At 35.2% G+C, this 19,079-nt stretch overlaps 2 protein-coding genes across 15 annotated transcripts in view; both read right to left on the reverse strand.

The window, feature by feature from the left end:
* dnmt3aa (DNA (cytosine-5-)-methyltransferase 3 alpha a) overlaps window positions 1-1,371 on the reverse strand; it is a 54,514-nt gene extending 53,143 nt beyond the window's left edge. For all 8 annotated transcript variants that reach the window (XR_010894979.1, XR_010894978.1, XM_067384391.1 and 5 more), the window contains exon 1: window positions 1,237-1,371. The gene's annotated coding sequence lies outside the window, so the exon portion shown is untranslated. The remainder of the gene's footprint in view (window positions 1-1,236) is intronic.
* Window positions 1,372-4,902: 3,531 nt separating this feature from the next.
* Window positions 4,903-19,079, reverse strand: part of dtnba (dystrobrevin, beta a) — a 34,633-nt gene continuing 20,456 nt past the window's right edge. For 3 of the 7 annotated variants that reach the window (XM_067384405.1, XM_067384402.1, XM_067384403.1), the window contains exons 11-22: window positions 18,655-18,726; window positions 17,184-17,270; window positions 17,019-17,109; window positions 16,509-16,582; window positions 16,277-16,390; window positions 13,446-13,542; window positions 13,163-13,183; window positions 10,799-10,970; window positions 10,436-10,525; window positions 9,270-9,320; window positions 6,409-6,439; window positions 4,903-6,329 (exon numbers count right to left, since the gene is read on the reverse strand). In XM_067384405.1, the coding sequence (XP_067240506.1) occupies window positions 6,435-6,439; window positions 9,270-9,320; window positions 10,436-10,525; window positions 10,799-10,970; window positions 13,163-13,183; window positions 13,446-13,542; window positions 16,277-16,390; window positions 16,509-16,582; window positions 17,019-17,109; window positions 17,184-17,270; window positions 18,655-18,726 (874 nt within the window). In that variant the 3' untranslated portion in view covers window positions 4,903-6,329; window positions 6,409-6,434. The remainder of the gene's footprint in view (window positions 6,330-6,408; window positions 6,440-9,269; window positions 9,321-10,435; window positions 10,526-10,798; window positions 10,971-13,162; window positions 13,184-13,445; window positions 13,543-16,276; window positions 16,391-16,508; window positions 16,583-17,018; window positions 17,110-17,183; window positions 17,271-18,654; window positions 18,727-19,079) is intronic. The other 4 variants (XM_067384407.1, XM_067384404.1, XM_067384406.1 and 1 more) reach the window with 2 other exon arrangements.

The raw sequence follows: 19,079 nt of genomic DNA on the forward strand, positions 1-19,079 counted from the left end.
ACATTACATTATATGCTTGACAGATCATTAGTTGACAGAAATTAGTCAGTTCACAAAATGTAAGACACACTGTAGCCTAAATGTTATATAATCATCTTTTTGATTATGACCTTTGCTAGATGTTATTAATTAATGACATCCAACTTAAGTATTTTTAAACACACAATGAAGCATTGGGAAAAGGAAATTCAGCCTGGCCATTTCTTTAGATCTAGCAGACACACAATGGGGCGTTTCTGATGTTAAACAATGAGTAAGTGGAACAAATTGAAGGCCTAATGTGGAAAATCACGAATACACTCTTACAAATAAACGTTCTTTAATTGTTCTTTGCCACAACTTCAGGTTCAGCGCAGCATCAAAAACATAGCTGGCTATTTTAATCTCTGGAGACTATACAAAAACAAGGTTCTTCAGATCAGCATGTTGGTTTTTAAAGCATCCTTTACTGTAAAATCTTTTTGTTTTGAACTTTTAAGAGTGTAAGAGCTCAAGGTGTTTATGAAGATGCATGACAGTGTGATCAAAACTGCGAGCTGCTGTGGGTCACAGTCCAGACAACCAGTGAAACCCATGACACCTGACACAGGTGTGGACAGATCTTCATGAATAAACTAAAAAATGCACATTTTATTGCTGTTAATTAATAATACAGTAGAGACACAAAATAGGCCTACTAATCGGTCAGATAGAGCTTTCAAGCTTTCTAAATATAGCTTATATAGGAATTTTTAAATAGCCAACAGCAACGTTAAAAAGCATTGCGTAAAACAAATTTTACTATATAGGCTATTTGCACAAATATAATCCTGAAAGAGGCCTCACAGAATTAACATCTCAAGATCAACCAGAACTGCTTTGTCTTCCGTTTTAAACTTCATTTCTCACATAAGAGGAACAGTTAACACTCGAAGTTGTGATAAAGTCAAAGATATTGATTAATATTGCATTAAATCCTGGTGATCATGTGTAATGCCGGTTGACAGACTTCAGCTCGCGTCATTCACACATTCATTTAATCATTTCACTAAAGCGAATTGAGCTGAATTCACATGTCACATGAACTTATGCGTGCGGACAGAAGAAAAACTATTTTATGCAGCAGCTGCTGGGTTTTAAAACGCACATCTGCGCAGATCTGAAATCCTCATGATCTTCACCACCACCTTCTTCATCATCATCATCATCCTCGTATTTCAGACAGAAGCTCGGTGTGTGTGTATCTGTGTGATTTACCCGTTTCGCCATGCAGCCCCGGGCCTGAACCCTCCGGTGGTCGCGAACTGCCCGTCTTCCCTCCGCGTCTCTCCCCGTCCTGACCCTCCCCGGCACCGGCCTGCTCCTCTCCGCCGTCTCGGGCTCTCAGACGCCGCAGAGGCCCGTCAGCGGGAAGAAGTTCGCTGGGTCCTAGAGACCGTTAGAGATGGGTCGCAGTGACGTCACAATCCTCACGCACACTAAAGAGATCGATAAGACACGTGATTTAAAGCATTATAAATTTGTTTCGTCGTCTGACATTGTTTGGTTACACATGTCTGTGTTATGTTCTTGTTTTTCTTTCATTTTATTTACTAATGTACAGTGATGGGAATAACAGCATTATAAATAAACGGCGTTACTTTTTTCAGTAACGAGTAATCAAACAAATTACTTTTTCCCATTACAACGCCGTTACCGTTACTGACCAAAAAAAAAAAAAAAGCTACGTTACTATAATTGAGCTCACTGAAGGGGTTTTCATCTGAGTAAGCTCTCTCTCAGCCATAAGACTTTTAAAGTTATTTCTCTAGCGTGTGTGTTGGGGTGGGAGACATGCTAACTGATGACGATTGGTGTGTGAGTAGAGATGATAGACGTGCAAAGCGTTTTGTTGTAAAGAAATAGTACAGGTTAGTCATACACAAATATAATTTTAAACTGATAATAATGTACAATGCTCTGTGTGGGTGTGTGTGTCAGAGCATGCGAGCGGATCGCGAGCTCAAACCAGAATACCCTTTGTGACGTGCTGGATGCCGCATATGTGAAATAAGTTTTTTCTAGTCAACTAGTAGTTGTTCATTTAAGCCATTAGTTGATTAATCACATTTATATTACTTTGATTTCTTAAATACTGGAGAGAATAAACCATAATAATGGGTGTTTACATAATATAGACTATATAGCACTCAAGCACACGCATAAAGCTTGCTATAAAGAACCGACAAAAGTAATTTCATGCTTTCTATAGATATATTTCTTATGTCTGTGAGGCAAGGAGGCTATAAGCTGAGTTTCGGTTCATTTAGCCTATAAGATGCGTTCCGATTCATGTACAAGTGATCGCGCCGGCGCCTCTATGTCATGATTATATTGTCTGCTATATTTGCGTTTTATTTATTAAATCCAGGCAATTGATTGATGAAACATTGATTAAAATTAAGATACAATATTTGCAAAAAAGAAATTCACTTTAAAGAAAGGCTTTCTACAAAACAAAACTTAATGAAGTGTCTCACCACTCCATGTCTCCCGATATATTGCGCATCTTATTCTATCTTACTCATGCTGTTCACTTTTCATAATCAAGTAGATGAATTTAAAACATAACATAGGCCTACTTAAACAAATAATAATTTATTTTTAGACTTATATTTAATATTGGGGGCATCCAAGATAATTGACATACTTGATTTTTAAAAAAAAAAGTAACTCAATAATTACTTTCTATGGTAATTAGTTACTTTTATAATGATGTAACTCAGTTACTAACTCCGTTACTATTTGTGAGAAATAACTAGTAACTATAACTAATTACTTTTTTAAAGTAACGTGCCCAACACTGGTAATGTATGTTTCAGTCGAAGGATACACATTCTGGCTTCCCAATATTACAAGAGCGATGATCCAAAAAAAAAAAAAAAAGTGGACAAAATTGTCATTCTTTGTAAACTTTGTCAATATGCGTGCCATTTGCTCTAATATGTCCGGCCATTTACACCATCATTACCCAGGTGTTGATAGTGCACGCAAGCGCGGGTGAGACAACTGTGTTTAAACTAAACTCATTTAAGCTTTGACAATTTAAACATTCAAGATCAAGACGTGAAAGAGATCTCGCGCACACTGTAAGAACTATACAACTATATGAACTATACCTACGATATGGTATGCGAAAAACAGTACGCCAGAGTCCGAATTCAAAGTATTCGAAAAACAGTAGGTGAAAAGTCCCGGATGACCTACAACTTCTGGCAAAATTCTGAAGTGCACATTCGATGGACACTTTAGTAACCCATGAGGCCACGGGAGAGGATTTATGAATGGAGGTGAAGCGACGCAACTGACGCTGGTAGGTCACGTGATAATGACAACATGGCGGATGTAGTACGTTTGGATTACATTACGCACATTCATGTACTTTTTTAACAGTTGTGAAGTAAGTTCAAATTCAAATGTAGTACCTACTCAGACAGCAATACGCGATATCAGACACACAGTGTGTGTGCACTCGTCCGAAGTGCACACACAGAAAGTCGCATCTCAGACAGCATGCAAATATGGAGTTCTCTTTCAAGTCTTGCGCTTTAACAGACAAATTCAAACCAACATTATGTCAACATGCCCATTTTGGTGAGTATCCTAGCAAACATAGTCGCTTGAAAATGGTGGTTGAATTGCTGTCTATGGACGAGCCATAAACCTCTCGGATTTCATCAAAAATATCTTAATTTGTGTTCTGAAGATGAACGAAGGTCTTACAGGTGTGGAACGACATTAGGGTGAGTAATTAATGACAGAATTTTCATGTTTGGGTGAACTAACCCTATAAGTGAACGTAAACAGCGCATGTGTAACAGTCTTAAAGTGACAGCAACCTAATATTCCTGCTGTGTTTTTAATGTTATTCAAACAACAAAAGATAAGGAAATCACTCACTGCTCTTGACTGAATAGCTTTTGTGACTTCAATAATGATTAACTTTATTCAAATTTTGTACCTGAAAACTACTGTTACATACCTAAAAACACTATTTGTATCTTTGCTCTGCATTTATTTGTGATGTTGCTTGTAGTTTAATTATTTTTGTTCTTAATTTCTTTATTTTTATTTGACAGTAGTCTTTTTTCCCTGAACATAGCACATATCGAACTGTACCAGATGTGATTAAATCTGAACCATGAGTAATTTGAACCCTTACACCCCTATATACACACACACATCCAGTCAAAAGTTTTAAATAATTTCGCTTTTAAAAGGTTGAATTTATTTAATCAAAAATACTAGCAATACTGTGAATAGATTAAGTTTTTGCTTATATATACCAGCAACGTTTTTGTTTTAAGGGACATGACCTAATATAACTGTAATAGAGCGTAACAGACAGCCAGAGACGGTGAGACTGGAGAGAGACGGTGTCCTTGAGTGAATCCATGCACCGTCTTACTCTGTTACACACACAGATTTCCCCCAGCGTACGTCTGTTCATGCTGCTCTCATTAAAATTCACCCCACGTCATGCCTGCTCACGCTGGCAGTGCACAGAGACCGTCCCACTGCCCCTCTCTCTCTGTCTGTCACCCACAGGTACTCAAACAGAGGAGTTTAGAGCTATTAGATCTCAAAGCGCACTTATAGAAGGACAAAACATGCAGAAAAACTCCTATAAATAATTACGCATATGGATCCTGGCATTCTGTGCTACTAATACTATATACACAAAAGTATACACGCTCCCATCACCAGCAAAGTGCATGTTTTTGTGCACAGAAGTGTAAATTCGGACGCAACCACTGAGAGCATCATATTACCCAGAAAGCTTTGAGCCTGTATGGTACCTGAAGGAAAACATTCAAATCTAAAGAAACAAATACAAAGTTAAAGAGAGAAGAACTTCAGATAGAAAGAACATTACTTCAGTCAATACTTTTTTTTTTATAATATTTATTCTGAACACAACAAATCATCACTTGAAATCACATGCGTATGATTCACGGCCTCATTTCTGTAAAATTAGCTTTTTTAAAAAATATATGAAAGTTGTTTGGTGGAAAGAGCGAAACACTACGGCTACCGGCACCGTAATGACAGTCTCGGTCAAACCAGCCAGCTTTCACAGAAGAGCTCTTGATCCGAAAGGGCACAGGAAGTGATGTTATTAAGCCCTGTGTGCTGCAGGTAGAATCACATGATGGAGAGGACCATAAACAAATGAGCCCATGAATGAATTTGGCGCAAAAAAAACAACACATTTTTTTAATAAGAGTAAATAAGACTGAAAACTTAAAAAAAAAAAAACTAAATCAAGAAGTCATTTTTGGCAGGTATTTAAGAATAAAATGAAATGAAGGCATCAATATGATTCACATTCCAGCTTTGCACAAACACACAAGACTATAGAGAGGCAAACATACCACACAAATACACACACCTCCAGAAAAACACACAGCAGGTCAGACGTGTGTGTGTGCAAATGTTTGTAGGTAAGAAATGTTTGTTCACAAGAAATATGACTACAAACAGTGCTTCTAGAAAAAAAAAATAAAATAAAATAATCGACAAAATTAATGATGGGTAAAACTCTCCAGTAAAAGGAGCACAGTAAGTAATCCACCTCTTTATCAAAGTACCTGTTTTAAAATCTATAAAACTAAATCATTCTGATCTTAAATATACATAAATGCTGAATCGGACTTGAAAATCTGAAATCGATTATTTGAAATGACCAAAATATTTCCTCAAATGTACATCGAAAATGCTGCTGAAATGCTGTTTGTCTAATGAAAATAAATTAAAAAAAAGTGAATCGAAAATAAATTACAGTACAGCTTGACCCTTTAATTTAGATCCTTTAGACGGTCGTTTTTACGCCATTCGCAGCAACTGCGTCCTCAAAATCAACATGACCACACCCACATCGAACAAACCACGCCCACATACTTCAGCCAGCCAATCATCAACTCTTCACGCTTGTCCTTCAATCATGTATCACATTCTATTGCGTTCCGTTCCGTTTCCACCTCAGTCCATTCTGTCCCTGTCAGTCTTTGGGTGCATACGTTTTTCAAACGCTTTCAAACTCACAAACTAACAAAATCAGCTACAAAACTCAAATGAGAGTAACTAATCAAACTAGCAGATTTGCAACACAGACCCTTAAATCCACATCTCAAAAACAAAAAGAGTAAAAAACATTGAAAAACAACAAAACATTTTCCTTCTCAAGCAATCCACAGGAAGCCACGTCCCACCCAAATCCCTGAACTCTCTCTGATTGGCTGAGCCTGGGTTCAGAGGTCACTGTCTTTGTTGTGATGTCAGCAAAAAGTGTTTGCATGGTGATGCCACACCTGAAAAAAAGATAAAATAACATATTCAAAGTGAACAAAACACCACACCTATAGTTGTCCCATAATGTGTGATACTCACGTGACACGGCTTGCTTCATATTTGGCTTAACCTGGAAAAAACAAACAAACAAGCTTGTCATTTTAAAATCAAAGATTCACAATACTGTAACATGACATACGAAATAACAGTCTGAAAAATCAATTAAAAAAAACTAGAACAAAACCGTTTATTGAAACTTTGGACAAACTGGTTTCATATTTGATACATCAAGCTTTATGGTTCATACAGTATAAAACATAGTAAAGGCTTTATAGGGTTAATAAAGAAATATGTTGTGCGAGTCTTTTACTAACATATGAACTGTAATATTCACGCTGTCTGCAGGTCTCTAGTGATCCATTAATTCTCTTATCTGGAATTAGTAAAGCTGCTTCAGCTCAGTACAGTAACTAATTGAGTAGATAATCTACCATCTTGTTTCCTCAACCCCTATTTAGCCTACATAATGTTTTTAATTAAACAGACCCACTACACATTTTACAAAGTGTAGAACAATTGTGCATATGAAACAGCTGGCTTTCATGTCCCTCATTATTGTATGAATAAATAATGTCTATAAACATTATAATAATAAACAGCTGATCCGAGCCTCATCCACAAAAGCAAACAAAACACAACAAATCAATAAAAATAGATGATTTTGAGATATATATATATATATATATACACACACACACATATATACACATTTTTCTTTATGTTTTCAACTGTACTTGGTGCAAATTAGATGCATAGATACTACTGTTCAAATGTTTGGGGTCATTAAGATTAGTGTTTTTTTAAAAGATATTAATACTTTTATTCAGAAAAGACAAAATATGCATTTTGAGACTGTAATATTATATATATATATAATATATATATATATATTACAGTCAAACCAAAATGTATTCAGACACCTTGAACATTTCATTCATTAAAGCGGAACTCAGTAAGATTTGCGAAGCTCCCCCTACAGGTTCCTTCAGTGAATCACACTGTCATAAATACTCCAAGCGCAGCTCTGGACTACAACGACTACAACGCTCACCAGCGCAGTAGTTTTGCAAATACAGTACAAGAAATCTTGATGGAGGTGGGTCATTTTCGCAACTGTCTTATAAAGTCATAATATATACATTGTTTTTGAATTACCGTAAAGCATTTTGTCACTCTCGCGTGAACGTGAACACGAGGCGAGATTGTGTCGGGTCGGTGCAGCTCAACTTGCAAGTGCTGTTTTCTGGCGTAAACGTGCCAGAGGGGGTTAGTGCTCGCCTCAAACACACCACTACAAGTCAATTAAACATCGTAAGGACTTAGAAAACTATTTATGAAGGTAAAAAAGTAACTTAGTTCTGCTTTAATACAGTTTATTCACTATAGACTATTGGTAATAAAATATGACAAGATCTCAGAGTTAAATTGGGTCAGAAAAAAAAAAATATCTTAATTATGTCAGATAACACTTGAGCAAAACATGATCAGGTCAAAGTGTCTGAATAATTTTTGGTTCCAAATTTTTATCAATTTTACTGGTAGTCCACTGTATGAAGAGTTTTTGGGTATAATGTGTCACAGTTTACTTTATTTTCTATCCTCACTTACATAAATGAACTATAGTGTCCTGCACCCAATAGTAAAAATATATAAAAAATATAAAAGAAATGCCTGAATAATTTTTGGTTTGACACTATATGTGTGTGTGTGTAATATATATATATATATATATATATATATATATATATATGAATTAATTCATGAAAATAAATCACGAAAAACTGAGTGTAATTCGTTAATTATGAACTCTAATGAAATAATATCGGGACATTTTGTAAAAGGAATATTTTAATTTTACATTTTAGTTCATAAAGTAGAGTGAGATTTTCTCTCTTATGCCTTGTCCTTTCGTCATTGGGAAGCACTCGTACACATTAAACATCTACGTTTGAGCAGATTACCTCTGTTCCTCTCTGGTTTCATACGGACTACATAATCAGAGAATATTTGAATTGGTTCATTCGAATTACACATTTCACGCTTTCTATAGACACATTTCGTATCGTGACTAAGGCAAGATAGTTGGCTAGTTTTGGTTAATTTTTTTTTGTGACGCGCTCCAGAAAGGAGACTGAGATGGCAGAAAGCGCATCCTGTTTGTATTCTTTATTTTACAAAGTAGCATGGGCCACTGTTGAGGGGGCGATACATTTTATCCTCACCGGGGATAAAAATAATTCAGCAGAGCCTGGGAAATTTAGACCAGAGTGGGGGGGGAAATCCCCTCCATCAAACCCAGCAAAACGCACCCTGTATATATGATCAAAAATCATTGGAACATTTTACCAGAGGCATGTTTTAAGTTTCGAAAACTTAAACTTTTTTGAGCAAACTTCTGCTTGAAGCCTAATTTGACTGATGGTGTCTGAAACGAGCAGAGAAAGGCCATCAGAAGCAGACCTATAAAACATGAGCGGTGGAGCTGGATGGAGAGATGAATGAATACAATGAAGAAAGAGAAAAAACGAACGCTATAATGAAGGTGTTTCCCAGTACGGGTTCTGCTCATAAAGGTTCAGTGTGTAGGACCCCTCTGACCCGACAGGAAGTAGTTAAAAAAAACATCCAGCACCCCTCCCACACACTCGTAAACAGCCTCCTCGTTAATACTAACGAGTAGTTAAGCACTAACGAGCCCCCTCAGACAGCACAGACACACGCCAGACACACACAAACCCTGTCCTGTAAAACATTATGAGCTTTTGTTGTGTGCAGGGAGGATAAATCTCATGAAATCATTGATGTTCATGTAGTGAGAGCAACTGAAAGGGCCATGGAGGTCAGGATTCAGTAGCACAGATGCATTCTGGGTAATGTAGTTCTGATGTGAAGGGTAATACCTCTATCTTTGCCATTCTGCAATCTCTCCTCCTCCTCTCCTGCATCCTCTACTAAAGACAACAGAAGATAATAAATATATATACAGTGTATATTTACACACACACACACACAAAACACACAAATATACACAAAATATATAAATATATATATTGTTATATATGTATAAATAACAATAATAAATAATAATAAAAAAAAAAAAATATATATATATATATATATATATATATAAACATTTTTATCATTAACTGAAATATGAAATAAAGCTGAAATTTTAGAGAACAAAATAATTAAGCTAATGCAAACTTAAATATATAAATGTACAACTTTAATGAAATTTAGAAATGTTGCCTTTGCAACCAACTTAAATAAGTTACTAAAGTTACTAAAACTGAAATAAAAATAACGCTAAAAACAGAAATATTAATAAATGAATTCAATTACTTTAATAAAATTAAATAATTTTAAATGTTTTTTTTTTTTTTAAATGACAAAAGCACCTAAAAAATTACTAAAACATAAATTAAAATGAAAACATAAATATATTATTCAAACATTACCATCATACTACCATGTCCAAAAGAAACAAGCTTTCTCTCGATTACTTTCCAGTGGTTTTTGCTAGTTTATTATTAACATAGTCAAATTGAAAATGTCCATTTGGAGGTACCAGGTAACACTATTTCTTTGTCATAGCTGTGAGAACACAAACTACCCACAATACAACACGAGTAGTGGTTAAACAGATAGTAGTTGATCCATTCAGACCTGGCCCCACGGTTAGGCACATGTGATTTGTGGATTAATTGCAACAGTGAAAGTCTTTCATTTGCATGTTTTGACTTGCCAATTTAAACATTCATGTGTTTCTAAACCATTCCAACGCAAAAAGAGGCAAAAGAGCACTCCATTCAGTACTCGCACGCTGTTATCTGTGCGCACAGCCTCGAGTTTCAATCACCGAATTGATTCCTCTTTCGCATCTCATTGCGCTTTTAAAGGACACATACACACAATCTTATGTCAAAACACCCATCTTGGCAAGTGTTCATGTAGACACAGTCGGTTAACTTTTAAGTGAACTTGATCCGAACCGTGAGTTTTGTGATCTACTGAACCACTAAACACGACAGATGAGAATTAGCTATCTGCATTCACGCTCTCATACCAGAGTTGAGCTCTTTGACCAGTGAAGACACAGTGTTTGTGATGGAGTCCGCTGCCACCAGGAGATCATTTCGTAGGTTTCTGCGAGGTCCTGTAGATTTTAAACAAAAAAATTATGATGTGAAAAAAGTTCTGAATTGATTTCACACAAAGTGTTTAATTATTACACCAAGAAACAGGTATGAACCGACACGTTTCCAAGTAATTTGCCTGTCCACAACACAACACGAAAACTAACAGCCAATAAGAACACCAGCCCAGTCCAACAGAAATCTGATTCACGTGACCAACATAAAGTTCTGTTGCTCATTAGAAATGGAAATAGAATAGCATATGTGTTAATAGTGGTACATTAAGAAGTTACCCTGAGCAAATGCTTCCTGAACATCTCCACCCACTCCAGCTAAAGAGTCCTGGGGCCCGTGGGTGGGTGTGTGGCCTGTGGGGGTGGGGGTGGAGCCTGACGAAGGAGAGCGAATGGGCACTGGCATTGAACGAGGGGAGGCGTGGCTTGGGGAGGAACCAGAAGCTTGAGCCTGAGAGAGAAAGAGATGAATACGTCATATTGCACATGATACACCTACTAAATGTTTCTGCTAACGCTAAAAACTACCGACTGATCTCACTGCAGGTAAAAGTCTATACATGTAAATGCCTTTTACAGGGTTGCCAGGTGCAACAAAAAACAACAACAAAAGTAGCCCAAAAGCCAGTCAATAGTAACACAAAAATAGCCCAATGCAATTTTCTCCATCGGGCGGCTGAATTCTCCACTGAATGTGTACGTCTGGGGGGGGTTTCGAGGGTGTTGGAGAGTCAAAATCGTAAGTATAGGGGTGGAAATCACCCCGCGGAAAAAAATTTACCCACGGCAACAACTTAAAAGTAGCCCAATTCCTGGCAACACTGGCCTATTCACATCAAAACTGAATTCTCTCTGCAAAACTAAAGCCAAACTCATGAAATAAAGACTGAGAGAAAATTACAGATTTTTGGAATACTTAAAATATGTGCTACACACTTTTGATAACACATGAGAAGATTGTTTTGTGAGAACTTACAGCAGACAGTGGATGTTAAACATTGGGAGGAAAAGAAAGAGAGAAATAAGTCTAAATGAAAATCAAATGGAAAAGAACTTTCACTTAAACAAGCGAGAGACACGGAACAATTTCTCTCACATGCACAGTACGGCACACACACAAAAGGACAGTGCAGATTCATGTTCCCATATTTATGTCATTGGAAAGATGTTTTTATTTTTTGTAATATTACAAATTACTTAGCATCAGTGTTATATATATATATATAAAAATATTTTGAATTAGTAATTTTGTAAAAATAATCAAAATGTTGCAAAAGCTTTCTTGGGAAAGTGAGTGATCAGTTTATACTCTTAGTTTTTGAATTAGCTTTTATTTTTATATTTTCAGTTTTTGTTTTAAGGCCGTGACACACCAAACCGACGTCAAAGAACTAGCAGCGACTGTGTTGTCACCTCACGTCGGCTGATTCAACATGCTGAAGAGTCGACGTGTGGAACACAACACCAAAAAAACAAAATAACGACTTTATTCAACAATATCTAGTGATGGCCGATTTCAAAACACTGCTTCATGAAGCTTTACGAATCTTTTGTTTCGGATCAGTGGTTCGTCAAACTGCCAAACTGCAGTCACATGAACGGTCTTTAGTACCTTTCTGGGCATCTGAAAGTGTAAATTACCTTGCTGGCAATGGAGGCCTCACTGAGCCACCGGATTTCATCAAAAATATCTTAATTTGTTTTCTGAAGTCTTACAGGTGTGGAACGGCATGAGGGTGAGTAATTAATAACCCTTTAACAGTTCTACTTAATTTTATATTTATTTCAGTTTAAGTGTTTGGGAGGATGTTGCCATCTTTTATCATGTAATGCACTTAAAGTAAATGCAAAATATAATAAAATATATTCTACACATGGTAGAATACTTCCTGGTTACTATTAAAAAAAACTGCTAATAATCAAAATGTTGCAAAAGTCTTGGGTTTTAATGAGTGATCATTTTATACTGTACATGTCCTAAAAATTCTTAAGAACTCTAAATTCTCCTAGTTCCATAAGTGACATCATCCACACTGTAACACTGAAACATGCATTTTCTGTAAAGCTGCTTTAAAAAGATATTTATTGTGAATAAACATACATTGAACAGATTTGTTTTTGGTGGGAAAACAACAGCACAACATCAGTAAGTCTAGATCTGTTCAGCAGTGATGTCCATTTGTAGACCAGCCCAGAATTTCCTGACTGTTTTTATAATAGCAATATTTGATTTATGGGTAAAATAAGGTCTGTGATTAATAAATTACTTTAAGAGACCCTTATAAAATCCTTAGTTCTAACAAGTTGCCAGATACAAAAGTGACTGTCTGATTTGTGAGGTGTGGAAACTCACATTTTGACATTGTGCTTATTTAGCAACTTGCATTTTAAGAGCAATATGTGATTAATGTTGAAGAACAAAATGTGTTACCAGACCTTATTTCACTCATAAATCAAAAACTATTCTCAAAAAATACTTTCCAGAGGCAACTCAAAAATGCTAATTCTCTTCCAGGTTTTTGGACTACGAACTAAACAGCTCTATTTATCTACATATTTATTTTTGTAAGAGACTTTTAAAATAAGTCTTGTACTGTGAACTTTTTCAGTAAATCACACATGCACAGTGAAACACACACTTACAGCTTGTCTCTGCTCCTCATCCTGCGAGAACAGAAGGGAGACGGAGAAGAACAGAGGAAGTGAAAAACAGAGAGGAAAAGATGACGAGAACAACTATTAACACTATAAACTCTAATCTGTAAAGAGAAGAAATGAATAAGTGTGAAACTAGAGCAAGTGTGTGAGAAAAAAAAGCAGCTCAGATGATAAACGCTAAAGAGTGATGCCCTCCAGTGGCGGAAATGTTACAGTGCACTGTGTAAAGAGTTAAGAGTGTCTTCTCTTGCGCTGTGTGTGACGGTACCTTCAGTAGTTTCATGAGTCCTTCTAGCTGCACCATGAGCTCTCTCCTGCTCTCCTGTAGAGAGGACATCCTCTGCTCCAGCTCATCCTTCCTCTGCCTAAAACACACACAAACACAATGACAGACCTTAGACCAGAGGTCGGCAACCTTTTTGCAATGAAGTGCCATTTTTAGGTTTCCTAGGCCCCGTTTCCATCTGGTATTAAAATGAGTTTTGGTCGATCGATCACAAGTGGACGGCGCTAAATACAGGCGTAAAAGGCGTGTAAAACATTTTGAGCTTGTCAATATTCATCCACTTCCATAGGTAGTCGAAAACACATTTGGCCGGATTGCTTTCATATCGTAGACGCTCATGTGGTTGAATGTGTTCGAACAGCCACAAAAGACCGCCTACTGACCTAATGCATAAACATTATGAGAAGCGTGCTAGACAGACGTCAGCTGAAGACCCAAGTTTGGTTTGAAGAAAAAAAATGTACCAAGCACAATGTTCTCTCACCATTCCTGACTTCTAACACACACTCACAGTGTTCAGCGTGATCTCACGGCTGTCAGAATAGAAATGAAAGCTGCTGCTCACCGTGTGTTAAGACTGTGTCTCAAGAGCTAAGAACTAGTTTGACCATCTAGCAGCAAGACAAGAGGTAATCAGTCTTAATTTTCTGATTAAAATTAGAACATCTACCTTTTTATGTAACTGACTTTAAAAAACTCAGAACTCTTGAAGAAAAAAAAATTGATGACTAACTTTTGAGACTAGTCTAAGAAGTTTATACAACCGGCCACAGGTATACTTGAGCATACTGTCCTTTTTAGGGTCGCATCTTGCGACATCTTTTGTTTTTGGTTTGTTTAGATGTCTTTGTGCCGTTTCAAGTTCATATTTCAGTGTCACCAGAGGTCACCCTGAAAAGGTGGTCTTGGTCCGTTTGTTTGGTTGCAGCAGGGTTCGGATGCAAGCGTTCACACTTATTCAAATGAACCGCACTAAAAGAGCGATCTCACCAGAGTTTGTTTCAATCAAACCAAACCTGCTAAGTGTTAACACACACTTGATAAAATGGTAGTTACCCCTATTGTTCATTGGTAATTTGTGTTAAAGGGTTAGTTCAACCAAAAATGTAATTTCTGTCATTAATTACACACCCTCATGTCGTTCCAAACCCATAAGACTTTCACTCATCTTCAGAGCACAAATTAAGATATTTTTAATAAAATCTGAGCCCGTTCTGTACTCCCCATTGACAGCGGCACAACTACCATATTGATGCTTCAAAAAGTTTATAAAGTGATCATAAAACTAATCCATATAAATTGAGTGGTTTATTTTAAACTTTCTGGGGAGCCTAAATTCAATCTGTTCATCATATAAAGCAATCGTGTCTCTTCAGAAAATGAAACTAAACCACTCCATTCATATGGATTCGTTTTATTTTGTCCCTCTGTCAATAGAGGGACAGAAATCTCTAAGATTTTAGTAAAAAATACCTTCATTTGTGTTCTGAAGATTAACGAAGGTCTTACAGGTGTGGAACGACATGAGGGTGAGTAATTAATGACGGAATTTTCATTTTTTTGGGTGAAGTATCCCAATATAAATGTAAGTATTTATAAATGTGTTTTTTGGTTCTGTCAGCTGCTGTGATCTACGGAAGAGGATTAGGGCCAAGCAATAATAAAAAAATACAACCATCTAGAGATTAAAGTTGTTAAATTTCAAGAAAAAAAAAAAAAGAGTCAAAATAAAATGTTGAGAATAAACTTGTTAAATTACGAGAAAAAAAATTGTTAAATTTAGAGAAAAAGGTTGAGATAAAATGTTGAGAATAAACTTGTTAAATTACGAGAAAAAAAATTGTTAAATTTAGAGAAAAAGGTTGAGATAAAATGTTGAGAATAAACTCATTAAATTACGAGAAAAAACTCGTAAAATTTCGAGAAAAAGGTTGAGATAAAATGTTGAGAATAAACTTGTTAAATTACGAGAAAAAAAATTGTTAAATTTAGAGAAAAAGGTTGAGATAAAATGTTGAGAATAAACTCATTAAATTACGAGAAAAAAATTGTTAAATTTCAAGAAAAAAGTAAAAATAAAATGTTGAGAAAAAAATTGTTAAATTATCAGAACAAATTTGTTAAATTATGAGAAAAATGTCGTAAAATGTCGAGAAAAAAGTCAAGATAAAATGTTGAGAATAAAGTCATTAAATTACAAGAAATGTTTTTTTAAATTTCAAGAAAAAAGTTGAAATAACATGTTGAGAAAAAAGTCATTAAATTACGAGAACAAATTCGTTAAATTATGAGAAAAATGTCAAGATAAAATGTTGAGAATAGTCATTAAATTATGAGAAAAAGTTTGTTAAATTACGAGAAAACAGTCGACATAAAATGTTGAGAATAAACATTAAATTACGAGAATAAACTCATTAAATTACAAGAAAACAGTCGTTAAATTACGAGAACAAGTTCGTTAAATCATGAGAATAAATTTGTTAATTTATTGACTTTATTCTCAACATTTTATCTCGACTTTTTTCTCGAAATTTAAAAACATTTTTCTTATAATTTAACAAATTTGTTCTAGTAATTTAACAACGTTTTTCTCGTAATTTAATAAGTTTATTCTCAACATTTATCTCGACTTTTCTCAAAATTTAATTACTGTTTTCTCAAAATTTAACAACTTTAATCTCGAGATGGTTTTATTTTTTTACTATTGCTTGGCCCTAATCCTCTTCCGTAGTGATCATCACAGTCAAAATCTTTAAAAAACATTAAAGAATATCTTGCAATGGCTGAAAAAAGGTATGCATAGACTGCGTCACCTTAGCTGTCTGAGTTCGGCAAGCAGGGTCGGGTTCTGTTGGACTCTCTCTGGAGTCGGCTGACATGCCTGTTCATGCTCCACTCGCAAACGCTGGATCTCCTGCAAAATCTCCCTGAAATCACAAACACGCACTGTATTATCATTTACACACTTACCAAGAGTGAAATCCAAAACCACTGGACTTAACCCGTTTTGAAAACATCTCCATATGAAGTCATGAGTGTATGTACCTGTTCTTGTTCTCCAGCTGCATAATGAGTTCTCTCTGCTGTTTGTTGGTGTCATAGCTGAAGTCTGAAGGTCTCTGTGATTCACAAGAGCAGCAGGAATAAAGATATATGACTGTTTTACTGTGAGCACCTGCTTACTGCAAAAAATGCTTTTCTTAGAGTTTTTGTCTTGTTTCTAGTCCAAATATCTAAAAATTCTTAAATCAAGAAGCATTTTCTAGACAAGTAAAAATGATTGCCTTGTTTTTAAAAACTTTTTCAAAATTAAGTGCATTTTTCCTTAAAACAAGCAAAATAATCTTGTTTTCAGTTTAAAATTCATTATGAAACAAGTTCAATTCAGCTATAAGCAGCTCTACTGAAAAAACAGTGTCATTATTCAGCTCGAGTCGGTTCAGTGTTGATTCAGCTCAACCACAGCGCTGATGTTGCAAAATATTAATTTATGATATTAAGTATGTCTGTAGTGAGCATAATTTGAAAAGAGAGTAAAATGTGTGTGTAACTCACTGCTGTGTGTCCAGGGTCCGTGGCCAGACGAGATGCGTAACGAGCGATGAGTTTGTGCTCTTCATCCGTTCGGCTAGGACTGTCTAATGCACTACACACACACAGAGAAAATATTACTACATTTACAAGACTTTAAATAACCTCAGATGATACACACACACTCACCATGGGCTGCTCTGGAGTTTGTTCACATATGCAGCAATCAGTGCATGTTCCTCGTTCATACGCTGAGCTGCGGCTAGAGTCGGCAGTCTACACACACACACGTTTGTTTCACTGTATTAATGAGGGCATTGTATAGACTTCAATTGATTTTATGGCTAAACACAGATTTAAATAAAAAAATGTTTTAGCCGATTTATAAATGAAATGAAATGTCCTCACTAGTCAGTTGTCATAATACTGAGTGAGGACATTTGGCCCTCACAAGTATAACCAAACCTGTATCAAATCATGATGCTTTGCAAAAAAAAAAAAAAAAAAAAAAAAAAAACTGGAGATAAAATGCTTTTTAAATTGCAAGTGTAATTTTTTAAAAAATATTATTTTCCCCAAATCATTCATCCTTAAGTAGTAGTAGCAGTAACTGCCTGTTTTTAATGAAAATCAAATACAGTTTCATAGCTGGTAAAACAAAGATTAATGGCTAGTAAATTTTTTCAAGTCACAAGCATTTTGCAGTTAGTTTTGGACCCTGGAAGTACTGATATTAAACTTCCGATGAAAGACAACTGAAAATCAATCATTATTTTCATGCTGCTGATATTGTTAATCTAAATTATACGGAAGAGGATTAGGGCCAAGCAATAATAAAAAAAATAAAACCATCTCGAGATTAAAGTTGTTAAATTTCGAGAAAAAAGTTTAAATAAAATGTTGAGAATAAACTCATTAAATTACGATAAAAAAAGGGTTAAATTTCAAGAAAAAGGGTCAAGATAAAATGTTAAGAATAAACTCATTAAATTACGAGAAAAAACTCGTTAAATTTCGAGAAAAAGGTTGAGATAAAATGTTGAGAATAAAGTCATTAAATTACGAGAAAAAAGTTGTTAAATTATGAGAACAAATTCGTAATTTAACGAATTTGTTCTCGTAATTTAACGACTTTTTCCTCATAATTTAATGACTTTATTCTCAACATTTTATCTCAACTTTTTTCTCGAAATTTAATGACATTTTTCTCATAATTTAACGAATTTGTTCTCGTAATTTAACAAGTTTATTCTCAACATTTTATCTAGATTTTTTTCTTGAAATTTAATGAGTTTTTTTCTCGTAATTTAACGAGTTTATTCTCAACATTTTATCTCAACTTTTTTCTCGAAATTTAACAACTTTAATCTCGAGATGGTTTTATTTTTTTATTATTGCTTGGCCCTAATCCTCTTCCATAAAATTTGATTTATTTGTTAAAAAAGTAAATTAAAATCACCAAAATCTGAAATAAGTAGTTGGTATTTTACAAGTGATTACAGGCATCACAACATGAATGTATGAAAGATGGATAAATATTCCTTTTGAAATCTGCGTGTAGTAGAAATTAACAGATGGATTAAATAAAATCTCTCACATATAAAACAGACCCTTTCCAGTATCATCCCAAAGGTCAAAGGTGAAGAGCATGTGCGCCTACCTTTTAGAGGGGGTGGGGCCTGCAGAAGAGGGCAGAACTGGTTCATTCATGTTTCCTATTGGACGGGCAGGACTTGAGAAGAAATACACAAAAATATGGGTATCTATACATAATAAAATTTGTAATATATATCTAGATATGCATTTCATTTAGATGTTAATAATATATTTTTCTATTTTATAATAATATTAGATTTTAGACAACTTTATTCTTGCAGTTTTCATAGTTTTACATTCATTGAGAGACAGGGAATATTTGTACTTTTAAAACTAATTTGTCACACTGTAGTGAACTACAAAACATCTAAAAGGTGATAAAAATGAGATAAATGAAAACACCTATAGTCACTTTCCATCATGACATCTGTCAACTTGAGAACAGTATATACACCCTTTTTCTCTCTCAAACACACATGCATTCAGAAT

This window comes from Chanodichthys erythropterus, chromosome 4, assembly GCF_024489055.1.
Source record: "Chanodichthys erythropterus isolate Z2021 chromosome 4, ASM2448905v1, whole genome shotgun sequence".
In the NCBI taxonomy this organism is placed as follows: domain Eukaryota; kingdom Metazoa; phylum Chordata; class Actinopteri; order Cypriniformes; family Xenocyprididae; genus Chanodichthys; species Chanodichthys erythropterus.